General features: G+C 42.6%; 2 protein-coding genes across 5 annotated transcripts in view; one reads left to right on the forward strand and one right to left on the reverse strand.

Annotated features, from left to right (window-relative positions):
• Nucleotides 1–9,130, forward strand: part of dok6 (docking protein 6) — a 41,394-nt gene extending 32,264 nt beyond the window's left edge. The window contains exons 9-10 of the mRNA XM_028433097.1: nt 5,872–5,904; nt 6,963–9,130. Coding sequence (XP_028288898.1) covers nt 5,872–5,904; nt 6,963–7,120 — 191 coding nt within the window. The 3' untranslated portion in view covers nt 7,121–9,130. The remainder of the gene's footprint in view (nt 1–5,871; nt 5,905–6,962) is intronic.
• Nucleotides 9,131–10,041: 911 nt separating this feature from the next.
• Nucleotides 10,042–13,662, reverse strand: cd226 (CD226 molecule). 4 transcript variants are annotated; one of them, XM_028433126.1, is made up of 7 exons: nt 13,481–13,662; nt 12,630–12,953; nt 12,155–12,535; nt 11,834–11,936; nt 11,539–11,593; nt 10,873–11,028; nt 10,042–10,208 (listed from the first exon to the last, which is right to left on the reverse strand). In XM_028433126.1, the coding sequence occupies exons 1-6, from the start codon at nt 13,542–13,544 to the stop codon at nt 10,903–10,905; spliced, it is 1,053 nt and encodes a 350-aa protein (XP_028288927.1). In that variant the 5' UTR covers nt 13,545–13,662; the 3' UTR covers nt 10,042–10,208; nt 10,873–10,902. The 4 variants fall into 4 exon arrangements, with proteins under 4 accessions (XP_028288927.1, XP_028288929.1, XP_028288928.1 ...); XM_028433128.1 differs by lacking the exon at nt 10,873–11,028; XM_028433127.1 differs by lacking the exons at nt 10,042–10,208; nt 10,873–11,028 and adding an exon at nt 10,353–10,595.
• Nucleotides 13,663–14,317: the final 655 nt, after the last annotated feature.

The following is a 14,317-nucleotide window of genomic DNA, read 5'->3' on the forward strand; positions in this document are numbered from 1 at the left end:
AGTTTCTAATTACCATTACACACCGTGCTGCTGTGTCTTTACCTGCTTTTGTAGGAGACAAAGACTATTTCACAGCACTAATAAGGAGTTTTATTGTCAGTTTGCAAAATTAACCAATATCTCTGAGCAGCAGTGACTCATGTTCTTTTAATACCAGCGTTAATTAGTTGTTTTTTTCATCTTTTATTAGCTAAAACATGTCTGATTTTTTTTCTGCAATAACTTTTGTCTGTTGCACAGATAAGTTAGCTGTAAGAAGACACAGAGGAAAGAAAATGTTTTTTTTTTTTTTAATTTACTGAGTCGTGCAAGAGACTTAACAAGAGAATTCAGGTCAAACTGATGTTAAAAACTAATTTAAACAAGCAATACCCGAGAGTAAAGAAGAAACTGAAACTCAAAGAACAAAGAAAAGACAAAGACAGGGAGACAGAGCTTTATACACACATGCAGCGGGTGATTAGATGATGAGACGCAGGTGAAAACAATGAGACAGTGACAAGAGTAGGAGTAAGACTCAACAGACAGAATATAGGTATACAGAATATACAGAATATTACACATGCTGTTTCTCGCCTAAAATCCACCATGAAGACACACTCTCTTTGCAAATACAGAATATAATTTAAATAATATAACAACAGGAATTTATTATTGAGCATTAGCATGATTTGCATTGTAGCTATGTTCACCTCAGTGGTCGCTCTGCACTGGGCTGTTACAGCCACTCCTACTTTCACAGATAGATTTTCACAGAGCTCTAGAAGCTAATCTTGTCAAACTTTCCAGCTTCCTGCAAATGAACTGTTCTGAAACATAAAGTCTTAAACTGCTTTACTGCATCATGTTCCACTGATGGACCTGCAGGCATGCAAGCTGACGCCGATAGCCGAGGTTTGTGTTTCATAACTCAGATGTGTGTGCTGTTAGAAACGTTGGTTATGAAGTATGTGGGTCATGATGTGTGTCTGGTTTAGTGTTTGTACTGTGATGCTGTACACCCGGTAATACATTGATACATTTTGGAAAATGGAGAAAAAAAGTCAGTTTATGAGGGAGCATTTGGATGTGGAATCACACCGATGAATCCCCCGGGGGGTCAATGAGGTGTCTTCCAGGATAATGTACGGCTGACACTCTGTTGAAACTTGGTGTTGCAGCGGGACGATCAAAGTAAATCTTCTACAGAACGACTTCAAACAAAGACAATCTGCCTTTTGATCAGAGCCCAGACCTTAACCCTCGAGAGAGAGAGACGTTCACACCAGACGTCCTCTGAACTGCATCAGCTCTGTAGGGCTCATTAAATGACATGATGAGAAATGATTTGTGCAGGTGGTCCATATCATCCGAGCTCAGCCCTGTTTCTCCTTTGTGTGCACTTAATGTATACTTAAAAAAAAGTGTAGATGTAGACCAGAGGCAGAAAGGTGATTAGTGAGCTGATGCGATTATCCTCTGTCCATGGTATTAGTTGATTAGTAGACTTATCTGAGGATTATGGGCCTTTTGGCTTTCGCTGATAGAGCCAGGCAGAGATGAAAGTCGCTCTGACGTCACGTTCTTTTGAAAAGCTAATGCTGTGTTTTCTTTCATTATCATTTAATTGTGCACCGATAGGCTTAAAAGGCAGAGATCTTCCTTTTCCAAACATCAACATGTTTTTGCTCATATATGCTAAAAGGAGAAGCCTCCACCTCAGGGTCATTATTTATAAGGCCAGTCTCTTTTTAAGCTCTTCCTCTCCAAACTCTGCTGAGCAGAGGAGCCTCTCTGTCATCCATCACCTTGGCACATCCACTGGTCCTCCCACTCCTTTCCCTGTGTGTCCATCCGGTTTAAAACAACCCTCCACCTTCTCCGCTCATACACATGCGGAGCTGCCATTATCTGCCCTCCTTTCCCATGAATAAATTGAATGCATCAGTGTGTTTGAGGTCTCGTCAGACAAGGAGGACGGCAAGGTGATTGTGGGGAGTTAGAGTCCTGTAGAGACGCGGGATGTTTGGACTGTGAAAGGCATGTTGGGTGGGGGGGCTGGTGCTGCTTTTAACATGGCTGCAAGTCATTATACTGTGATCATATGATGCTATATTAGCAGAACTGAATGTGTTAAATCAGCTCTGAGCAGGCTGACTCTGAGTAAAAGGGCGTGCACCACTGCTATTGAGAAGCCATCATCAGTGGAGCCATGATTCACCAGCTGAGGCCCGCCTACTTCTCCCCTTGAAATGTAGTCGAGCTTTGAACATATTTTTCATTAACCTGGCTGCAGTAGTGAGGACGGAGGGGTGGTGTTGGAGAGTGTTCTGCTGGAGACAGCGCCCAAGTTTAGTATTTAATCACTTGCTAAATGTTAAAATTCATTTTCATGTAGGTGCAGCTCAGACTGGTGAAAACTGATGTGGAAGCAGCCAAATTTCCAAATATAAATCAGTTAAGCATAACATTACAGTTGTACCTCACTTTAATAACATTTTGACGTATTAAAAAAGTAAATATTACACATAAATGTCCTCTCATATATCATAGGTGGGTGTATGGTAAGAGCTGAATTATATCAATCAGTGGAACAATATGAGAAACAGAAACCATGTTTTGCTTTTTACTTTTTCTTTTTAACTGCGTGTAGGAAGTATATAATAATTGGAATTTTAAAAAAATCCATTCTCGTCCTCTAACTCCCTGTAAACTAATTGAGCCTCCTCATCTGCTCAATCATCAAAAAAACAAAGGCATCAAGCTACTGTGATTGCAGAGGAAAGGAGACACCTGCTGACCAGGTGATGCTCACAGACTAGGTTACCATGGTAACAGAATTACCTCGCTTTCTGTATGGGATTTAACTTCCTCTTTTTTCTTTGGTTTGACCCACCTCCCTTTTTTAAAGTAGAAAACTTGAAGTTTCAGGATTAAAATCACAGCACAGGAGACCACTGATAAGATATGACTTGTGGTGTTTGTGTACACATGCAGGTATCCACAACAAACTCCAAATGACCTCCACGGTGTCAGCCTGCTCGGTCTCCAGAGTCCTGGGGCCTGTCTCATGCCATGCATGAGCTGGATCCTGAGAGACTTCTGCAGCAATGTGTAACCATGAACCACTGTCAACTAGAGATGAGAGAACTATAAACTATCTAGTGGAAACACAAGAGATCGTAAAAGATTTACACATGACAAATGTCCTGCAAGTGCTGACCTCAGGCAGCTACAGCAGAGGATCCATCATGACACATGAAAACACAGAATCTCTCTTTAAATATCTGGACATACTCAGACACACTTTCAGCAGGTTGTCCATTACTGAAGCATTTTTTTGGGATTAATTAGCCTCTGGAATAATAATTTGGACGTAGGAAATCAGGTTTTTGGACTGTGGTGGCTGGCTGCCTTTGCTCCCTTCCCTGGCTGCATCAACCGTGTGCATGATGAATATCCAATCAGCACAGTCAATTTGCTGAGTCATGCTCGGGTTGCTTTCAAACACCCTGCGGGTCCGGAGGAATAATTAAGCAACACAGTTCTCTGTCCCTGTTGAAGCTTATTCACCTATTTGTTTATTTGTCTGCCTCAGTTAGCAAGGAGAAGTGAAAGAGTTAATTACAGCTGCTTTTTATATAGCTGGAAATGCTTCAACACGCCACACAGAAGCTTTTGTCTGGAAAATCATAGCTGTCAGATGTGCTGGGTTCCTGATCAGCCTCCAATAACACCTACCAGAGATGCTTTAATCTGCAGTAAGGATGTATCTGTGCCGTCTTCCACCTCCACTCTCCTAATGTTATTCACTTTTTTTGCATTTTAGTGCAACTGGCGAGCTCTCTCTGAGTTTGCTGATGCGTGGAAATAAGTGCACTTTAAAGTTTTGGAGTTGAAAAAGCAAGTCTGTCAGAAATGGTTCAATTACCAACTTTAATATTGGAATAGAAAAGGGGACAAGAATGCTTGTATTTTTTCCGTAAAGCCATTTTTATGTTGTTTTTTTTTCATTTAGTGTCTGGCTTCTCTCTCTCTCTCTCACTCGCCTCTTTATTGTGCTCCACAGTTTAGCGCCGTAGCATTAGCAATTCTAATGAAATGGAACGCTGTTCTTCTAGTTTGATCAGGTGGGAGTGATACGAGGGGAGGCAGCAAGTATCAAAGGCGCGGGGACAAGATTGTGGATAACACACACATCTTATCTGCAACATGGAATATTGTAGATGCAAAAAAAAATGAATTCCATAAAAATTCATAGCAGTCACAGGGAAAAAAAGTTTTACTCTGAGTGTGCATTAGTTGGATCCATTGAAAACATCATTTTATTCATAATGTTACACTGCAAAAAAAAAACATCATTTAGTATTTATCTGAGTAACAAGAAGCTGAGCACCAATAGCTGCTTTTCAATAGCCTGTAGCCTGAAGCTATTCATTTGTTGGATGTACACAACACAGCAAAAATAACTGAAGAGCAGTCTTTCAGTGGGGTTTAATGAGGCGCAGACCACTGACTGTAAATAACTGTGGATGACCGTCTGTGATGTCACCCTCTGGATTCTGAAGGGGCGGCTGTGGGAGGCCCTGACGGTCGCCATGTTGGCAGCCTGTCTAGGTCCTAGACGGACCAACATGGCGACCGTCAGGAACATGAGGAAGGTACATGAGTGGAGCTGAGGTGGGTGTTTACCAGGCTGTTAACTATAGGGTTCTGCTACTCTTTTTTTGGAACTGCAGTTTTTGACACTTTGCTTGGGCTTCATTTCTTCTGTCTTTTTTGACAGTCCATGTGAGCAGTTGGACCTTGATGTTTATTGGCTGAAACACAGTCTCCCTCCCTTGGTGGCAGAGTCCAACGCGAACAGTCCACAATGATTGTGCTTGTGTTGGCAGCACTTTAAGAGGAGCAGTCAGTGTTGGCCCTCAGCAGCTCAGTTTCTGGATGGCCACCACAGGCCATAACCTCCTGCTGCAGACATTTCTTCAGCTGTGTTCTCTCGCTTTGTATTGAAGGTGCAATGAATCAGTGGTTCCCAAAAGATTTTAAAGCTGGGCTCCAGTTGTTCACATTCTGCCTGATTCAAATGAGATTTATTTTTACTTCCTGTGCTTTGCTGCTTGTCTGGCTTCTTTACTACAACAGCTCCTGACAGCAGTGTTGCATAATCTGGAGCTTGTGGTACATCCAGCCTCTGTTTCTCTGGTTACAGCTGTTACTAGGATGCCACCTGGGTGAGACAGGAAGGTGCAGACAGGTGTGTGTGTGTGTGTGTGTCAACATACAAGCATGAATAGCTGCTTGTGTATCCACTGTTCTCTCTGTCAGTTTGTGTGTGAGTGCCCCTCCACTCCACCCCCCTGCCTGTCCTGTCTGCTCCGGCCCAGCAGCTGCCACCCCAGGCCAGATAGGATGACATGACCTTCCCTGGTAATGAAAAGGCACTGACAAATCACTGTCTGCTTCTCATAGGGATCGCAGAGCAGGAGGAGGAGGAGGGATGCTGACACCATCATGTCTCTCTGTGTGTGTTTTTATTTTTAATAATTTGTGTGTGTGTGTGTGCATGGCTCTCTTCAGGGGTCTGGCACAACAAACGCTACTGTTTACATGAGTGAGGAGATGATGAGATGTGCTTCGCCCCTCTCTGTCTGCACCGGGCTCCCTGCCTCCCCAATTTTTTTGATTTCCTAGCCTAAATTGGCCTTGGTTGAGGAGAGGGATTGTCTTGGCAAAGATGTGAGAAGGATATGCCTGGTTGCACACCAGTGGTTTCAGCAATCTATTACGCAGAGGGAGGAGAAAGTATCCCTGCTTCTTTTTCACCTCTTAAAGCTGCGTTTAAAAACCATAAGCTAGAGCCTTATGTTGTTGTTTTTTTCTTTATTTCAGGGAGTGGTGGAAGAGAAAGGCTAGCGGACAGAGGTGTGTATGTGTGACTCACCTGTTATGGCTGATACTGTTTTCGGTCTCATCCTCACACCCACACCGGCCCCTCTGCGCCTCCTCCTGCAAGCTGTTCCCTGCACTCACACGGGAAAATGCTTTTTCTGTGTTTCTTTTCCTCGTGCATCATTTCTCCCTCCTCTCTCTCTCTCTTGCTCTCCCTCTCCCTCTCCTTTTTTTTAACTACACTTCTCCCTTCCTCTCTAACATGCACTCACACAGCCACTTGACATTGATTGCCAAGCTGACTGGGTCATGTTTTATATTCTGTGTCTCGGGGAGTTGGCGGTGCGTCTCGTGGTCTGAACATTATTCCGTTTGGTTACTGCTGCTGCTCCGTGTGTGTGTGTTTGTGTGTTAACTATATTGAGATTAGCTTAAAATCATATTTGCTAATAAGCACTTCAACAACAGTAGCAAAACTGATCTCTCTGTCAATATGACCCTGGAAGAAAACAATCAAATTTTAATTTCTTAATCAAATTTCAATTAACTTGTGTGCGTGAATTGATTGGAAACATATCGACGTGCAGCCGGCTGTAGTAGAGAGTCTCATATATATGCTATAGGTTAAAGTTGATTACAGCGTTGCATTGGGTTTTGCACCTCCTGAAATATTGATCATTGGCCACTTCCTGGTTGGTGCATGATCAGCAGCCTGCCAGCCACTTTATCCTGGGCCTGCCTCTGTGTGCACATCTCCAAACAGCATTCTAATATATTATTAATGTTCTCACAGTCGCACAAGAACGGCCCTCCACCCACAAGCATCCATTACTCCTTCTCCCTCAGCGCTTTTAACCAGTGTGAAGTGCACAACAAATTGGTACAATTAATTTAAATTAAGGTGCAGAGAGAGAGAGAGAGAGAGATGACAGCAGAGAGTTCAAGATGGTGAAAAGTTGTTGCTTTTATATCTCCTACTTCGTGTGCAGTAACCAAGCAACACTTGCACCATATGTCTGTTGTTCAAATGTAAAGTTTGTCATCTAAAAATGTCCCTTTTGACTCTTTCTCTCCACCTGTACACCCCTCAGGATCCGGCCTGGCCATGACTTTTATCCCTCGAGCACAGACCTTCCCCAGCTTCCTGTCTGATGAGCCTGAACAGGAGGAGAGCCGGCAGCACCATGAAGAGGCACCGTCGCCCTCTAGTGGCTGTGAAACTAGTTGCAGCCTCAGACCCCTTCAATGACAAGAGACTTGATGGAGCAACACTGGACACTTTAGGCACCACTGTAGAGAGGATGTAGAAATATGTATAGTGACATGTGTAATATATCATTTCCTGGTACAGACGGTAGTGTCAACTGTAGAGCGAGCGATTGTATGATGTGTGAGAGAAGAAGTAGCTTCAAAGAATGCACCAAAAATCCTTTAAAGTTTATTTTGTCATCCTGTTTGAAGCCAGCATGATCCCCTCTCCCATTCTTCTTTTTTAATCATTACACATAAGTACAAACACACATTAAAAAAGGTTTATTTATTCCACTATTGATGAGCTCACATCAGAGGTGGTCCAACAATGTGCAGCCTCAGCAACCAATTCAAGAGGGACTCACCATCCACCCACACTTACTGTGCTCTCTTAAAAATGTGTAATCGATGACAGAACAGTTGGATGGCAGCGATCATTTACAAAACGTGTTTAAATAGTCTGCCTTATTACGGGTCTAAGATGAGGCCTACATCTGTGCCCTGACACTACATTTCAATAAGGAAACATGCACTCGGTAAAACCACATTCAAGTACAAGTCCGAAAACCTAGATGTTAGCTATTGTTATCAGTTCCAACTTACACAAAGCCGTACAGGTTATTTTAGAACAGAGACACAACACATAATTGATCTTTACAGACATATAGACAGAAGTATTGATCAGCAGCATGATACTGTTGTTTATACACAGAGCATGCATCTTCATGTTTAAAGGTTGGAGTGCTTGCTCTAATTTTCAAGCGAACGCACCACATTGTTGTCCTTTATGGACAAACAGGTTACCAACATAGTCGAAGCTAGGCTGTTAGCTGTTAACAAAGCAGCCATCTTGGATTTGAAGGTTAGGGTTGTTAAAGTTGTTCCAGTTCTTTCTGTGAACTTATCCTACTGCTTTCTGGGAAATATGGAGCTACAGATCGCAACTATCTTAGCTTGACACACACGCACACACAGTCAGCCCCTGCAAAACACAATTTGGGATTGTAATATTTCAGACTGCACACAGAACTTATTGTGATCTATTGATAGCAGTAGCTTCATATTCATGTGTTTCAGGATGTAAAAACAGTTTCTGACCCACTTGCCTGACAAAGCAAGAGTTTTTTTTTCCATTTAGCAACAGTATCACAGTAGAAAACTTAGAAAAGATCCTTGTTACATCGATTCTGTAGCATGAGCCGAACGTATCGGCGAATATGTGATGATAACGTTTCAGCGTCGTCCTCCTCGAGTAAGAAGTGCCTTCCGACAGACCGCAGAGTGTGAGATCCAACCAAAGCAATGACTTTGGGCTTTGAGTTTACCGCTGTTGACAGAATAGTTAGCTCTGTACCTTCAAAACAGTTCAACTTTTCTTAAAATAGTATAGACCCAGCTGTGAAACGCCACGTCACACCTGAAATACTGACATAATCCTGGATATTTGTAGAAAAGGGAGTTCTTTTTGATACACAGAAGAAATGACAGCAACTACACAAAAGGGGTTTCCAGTGACAATCAATTTGTTGGCAGCAAGTCTTTCAGTGTCAAATGTTATTTTGTGTGTGTTTTTTTAATCGATTCCTGAAGAACTGGAAATGTAAAAGCACTTATTTTGTGTTTGGTCTGGCAGTAGTCCCTTTATTTAGTATTTGTTAGTGAAAGGAATTTAGCCCTTATATTCATTTGAGCCTCGAAGTGCCCGTCCACAGACAGTTATCACTCCCACAGAGCCCGTTGTTGACATATCCGGCCATATTTACGCCCTAGTTGTCATGACTCTTAGCTCCACTGTGGTTACTAAATGTATGTAGAATAGTTCCACTGCACTGGGAGGTGACTGGAGGAAATTCTAGCTGACTGCCCTTCATCATTTTGTTGTTTATTGTAGCCATTCACTTGTTTGTATAGGTTTCTGTTAGTATTACTGTTTGTGTCCGACATGTTTTGTGTCCTGTTTTAGATTATATGTTGATAGCACTTTGACTACATGAGTGTAGGACTACAGTTTTCACTAAATGTACATATGTAATGTTTTTGATGATTAATAAATTGAATGTTCTACCATGTATCAGCAGTTTCCTCTGTGACAAACATGCACTTGTTGTTTGGTAAAGAGGAGGAGGACATAAGGCTGAAAAAGTCTAAAAACATAAGGGCTAACAAACGAACTGAAATGCAACAAAGGCGAACATGACGAAGCACACAGTGAAATACACACACACAGAGCAACTAAACCTGGGAAAGCACATGGATTAAACACACCAGGAGAGGGTGAGAGACACAGGTGGAAACAATGAAGGCAGGACAGCCAATCACAGAGGAGGGAATGGACAGCAGGAAGTAAAACATGCAGAAAGTACAAAAAACACAAGGAAACCCAGCAGACACTTAAAAGTAAATAAAACTAGAGCTAATAATAATAATAGTTTGTATTTATATGGGCCACTAAAGGAAACATGTACAGGACAGGTAGAGCTGGGTGGGCAGTCTAATCTAGGAGGAGGCCATTGGTGGTCTCTCTACTGTTAAGTATTGTGTTAAATGATACTAACTGGGGCACGAAGAGTTAATTAGTAAGTGGAGAATTGCTTGTGTTTGTATAGGAGGTCTGTCTTTAGAGTGTGCTGAATTAACTCTTTGAATAGGAGTCAATCGGAGCCAAGAGTTTCTGGTGGCTGGTGTTTGTTGGTATTTAGCCGCTGGCCGCACTCTACACACACAGAGAGAGAGACGTTCATTTGAGAGTAAATCTGTTCCGTGTTCTAAATATCACTTTTAGTTTAGCACTGTTTCTTTCCACCTCATTTACAGCACAGGAAACACAGTGAGTTAGAGGTTCTCGCACTCTTTATTTGCACCACATGGAAGTCATTAACAATCACACATCAGTTTCAGTACTGCTGTTCGCATGCACGGCACAAGTGTCATCACAGGGTTTCACCTGGAACGGCACCGCGAGAGAATGAAGGCAAGAACCTGCCATTCCAAACTATACATTGTCCCTTTATGTTCCACATTTGTCTTGTTTCTTATAGCAGAAAAAGCCCGCAAATCCATTACTGCCTCTGCCACTGCCTCCATCTCTATGGAGATAAATGGATCAGATTACACAAACAGCACACAGCTTAACAGTACCACAGTGCCATAATAAACCTACATATTGATTTAAAGAAGCGAAAACAGAACTAAATAAATAAATAAATACAACTTTAGACAGCTTATCATAAAAAAACACTTTTCTTTTTCACATCACAGAGAGCGTCAATAAACAGCAGACACAACAAATGCATGAGGAGCTACAAACTAAATCACAGGATTAGCTAATTAGCTTGAGTGTGTGCTGGAACAAACAGGATGCAGCCATCCTAGACAAGATAGCCCAGTGAGGCAGGCAGCGGTCTCAAGTGGTGGTACAGTGCTGAGTGACTGCTTTTCTTTCCCGTTAGATGATTAGACACCATTGTCAAGCTCTGAATAGTAACCAGGAGGGATGAAAGTGAAAGGAGGGCAATTACACAGGCTTTTGTCAATCGTTTTACTCAGGGGTTACACAAGTGAAAGGGGTGATAATACAGGCTTTTGTCGGCTCTACTGTGTGATGTTTTCTGTCAGAAATTACCCCAAAAACAAATATTTCCTTCACAGTAATTATGCAACTGTATACTACATTTAATTGGTGGGAGCAAGCCCGTCAGCTCTCTGACTCTGAGATGAGCTGTGACACATAGAAACACTCAGAGTACTCACACTGAGCAGTGCATCATGTTTACTTTACATTCATCTAGCATGAGGCCTGCGTTGGGGGTGGAGTGAGCGTATGTTGGCATAGATGGGCTCTTTTCTGGTCTGCCTGTGCTTCTTCCCACTCCAGGAAGACACACTGTCGTTCTCATAGAAGTTTGGCTGTGAGGACGTGGTAAATGTTAGTAGTGTTAAAGCTGTTAGAGGCAGGTGATAATGTGTGGACTAACAGAGCAGCTGCTTAGCAACACTGAACAAGACTAAAAACATTTATTTGGATTTATTTATATTCAGTAATAATGCTATTTATTTCCTAGACGTTTGACTTTCTCTACAAATGTCTTATTTTCCTCAGAATTTTTATGTATCTTTTTATTTTTGTTCCCCCTGTGTTCTGTGTTGTTCTGCGTCACTTCCAACATTTTGTTGAGCTGCTCTTCAGTATGTTATCTAGATGCTCCCACACTGTTGGTCGTCGTGAAGCAGCATTAGTAAAGTGTGTGAGCATAGATCACAGGTTAACAGATGATGCGAATGCTTCATAATGGAAAATTAGTTGTAAACGGTGATGGCTTTGTAATGTAGTGTGTGTCTGATGAGCAGGTGTGGGAGCGCTTTGAAAGAGTCGAGTGTAAAGAGAAGAGTAGAAAGAATCAAGTACACAACGCCTACCTGTCTCTGAGACGGGTGCAGTTTGACTCTGTACTCCTCTCTAATGTTGTTCTTTCTGTAGGGAGGATGACACGTTGTTGTTTTTGGGAGGTATCAGCATGAAATGTCACTTTTCACAGTTTCTATTTATATATTTAACTTGTATTTATCCAGGAAAACACACAGTGAGATTAATAATCTCTTTTTCAATGATGTCTGGGCCAAGATGATCAGCAGAATATGTGACAGGTCTGTCCAATAAACACTATATGGACGTGTTAACAATAAAAGCTTTGACAGGAAGTGAGTGTGTTACCTGTGCCGTACTGCCAGTATGATGATGGTAATGAGTAGAACAAGTCCAGCAGCTCCGGCCCCGATGTAAATATACATCATGTATAAAGACAGGCTGATTCCACCTGGTTATAAAATGAGAAAAAAGTCACACATTGGAACACACTTCCTTGATGCATCACACACACAGCTCGGTGGTGGTGTAGGAATCTGTGGTTCTAATAATACACCATGTAGCAACACCTATGTCACAGATACTCTTACTGTGTTTCCTGTGTCACTGCATGTTTATGAATCATTGAAAGTGACACCATCAGGTCCTTTGGTCGACATGTTTGTGTACCTGGAGCAGCGACAGTGAGCTGCACTGTGTTGGTCTGCTGGCCTGCGTCTGTGCTGAAGGTACAGCGATAGAAGCCGCTGTCCTCCTGCATCACGTCGCTGAGATGCAGACTAACGTCCAGGCTGTCCTCGCAGCTGACCGTGCCCCTGTCGCTGTAGTCCTCGCTCACCAGGCCGCCTTCCACCTTCTTACACACCCCGATAATGCCCCAGGGCTGGCCGTGCAGCATCCTCTCCAAGATGACCTGGTGAACGGTGCCGTTGTGTTGATGGTTACATTTGATGGTCAGATTGTTGCTCTGCTCCGCCACTAACTCTGCATCTGCCGCAGTCTGGTCTGTAGGAGGTGGCTCTGTGAGGTTGTCTTCCTCTGGTGGCTCATCTGTAAATATAGGACGGGGGTAATTTTGTTTCCAACAGCTTAATGGGACTGCATCTATCCTACACAGCTCAAAATGTCTACCTCATCCACTTACCTAAATCCTCCACCTGTACATTCTGGGTCCATGGTCCCTGAGGAAAGGTCTGAACGGAGCAGTGGTAAAGCCCGATGTCCTGATGGGTGACGTTTCTCATGGAAATGCTTCCATCCATTGGCGTGGTCCTCAGAAACTCTACCCTCTCTCTGTAGTGGTGAGAAAAAGCCACTCCGTACTCTGGATGGAAAACAGCCACCGGATACTTGTCTGGCACTTTGGTCCAGGACACCATGCTGAGGTTGCCTTCCCAGGGACACAGGCAGCCCAGCACCATCCCTTCCTCCAAACGGACTATGACAGGCTCCTTCACCTGGACAGTGACTGACAGAAGGACTGTCTGTTAACATTCTAAACTGATCATTAAAACAAGATGAAAACATAAAGCAGTTGTGTTTTGACATGTTGTTTCACACCCTCCAACGTGGTCTGAAAATCTCCTCCACTTGAAGCCGGTCACAGCTCTGAGGCCGTCCCTTGGGTAATGGTAATTAGGCAAACTGAAGCCAGTTCACATAAACACAACTGACAATAGTCAGTGATCAAGCTTCTTTCAAAGTCTTTCATCTGAGCTGAATGACAACTAATTTCGAGTCCAGCGAAGTCCGTGGGAGAGAGCTGGCAGGTTTGGAATAATAATGTCTGACAAAACTTACAATAACAAACTTTCTGCCCATCTGGCTGAATGATTTCTGCTTTAATTATTGATATGAATTAATAAAACTCATGAAACTACATCATAGATCATTGTTTCCCTCAAACGATCATTTACAAAAATGATGTAAAATCCTAAATGACACAATGCTAGTCATAAAACAAATACATACATTTAAAAAACATCGACTGCTTACCTTTAAGAAGACAGAGAAAGATGAGTGCCATGAAGTACCAGTAGTCCTTTTGTACAGCTTCCATCTTGCCCCACCGAGGGAGAATGAAAGCTGCATTGATAAGACGAGTGGAGAGGCACCCGAGCTGCACTTCCTGCTGCAGCTCTGTGGCTACAGAGGAACACTTGAGCTGTGGGGACACACTTCATGGTAGCCCACTGCTGGCTCACTCCACACAGAGGGACACTTTATCAGCAGGGCTGGGAATGGGCGGCCGGCTGGTGACATAACACTGCATGCTGGCTTTATAATGATGGAGAAACTCAATCTTTTGCTAATTTAGAGCAAATTTAACCAATAAAGAAATTTTAAAAACAATAGTTAACTCTAAAAAATAGAAACCTTTTTCACTGTATTACTTCAACCTCTTTCCCAGAAAGTGTCTCGTTCTTCAATTCTTTTAGCTTTGGTTTAAAGATCCTTTGACTATAAACATAAAAATCTGTAATAATCACCACTAATCTGTTCTATGGGACATACGCATCATCAAGCGATGACAGTGCTGCTCCTTAACTGTTCCTGAAGTGCATGACGACATGAGGAGAGCTATTGTTGTGATTTTAATTCTGCTTTTATGACTGTATAGAGAACAGTGAGTTCCCCTTTCTGCTGAATTAACCATCTCAGAAATGATTGTTTTCTTTGTGTGGGACACTGTGGGAGCGTCAGGCTGATGCAGCAGTAGCTGCAACCTGTGCACATCCTAACTGTACTTTCTCTGAGGTTTGGCAGTAAAAATGTTTGTGGAATTTCCAAGATAATTACCTCAGAAACAGAAATATACAGTGAGTGTGATTT

This window comes from Parambassis ranga, chromosome 20, assembly GCF_900634625.1.
Source record: "Parambassis ranga chromosome 20, fParRan2.1, whole genome shotgun sequence".
Lineage (NCBI taxonomy): Eukaryota > Metazoa > Chordata > Actinopteri > Ambassidae > Parambassis > Parambassis ranga.

Bases quoted from the DNA above. Each gene is read 5' to 3' on its own strand.
- cd226 (XM_028433126.1), bottom strand. From the start codon at position 13,544: ATGGAAGCTGTACAAAAGGACTACTGGTACTTCATGGCACTCATCTTT. The intron at 12,954-13,480 runs GTAAGCAGTCGA...TCCTTCTGTCAG, and splicing joins CTTTCTCTGTCTTCTTAAAG to TCACTGTCCAGGTGAAGGAG. The intron at 12,536-12,629 runs GTAAGTGGATGA...CTATATTTACAG, and splicing joins TGTACAGGTGGAGGATTTAG to ATGAGCCACCAGAGGAAGAC.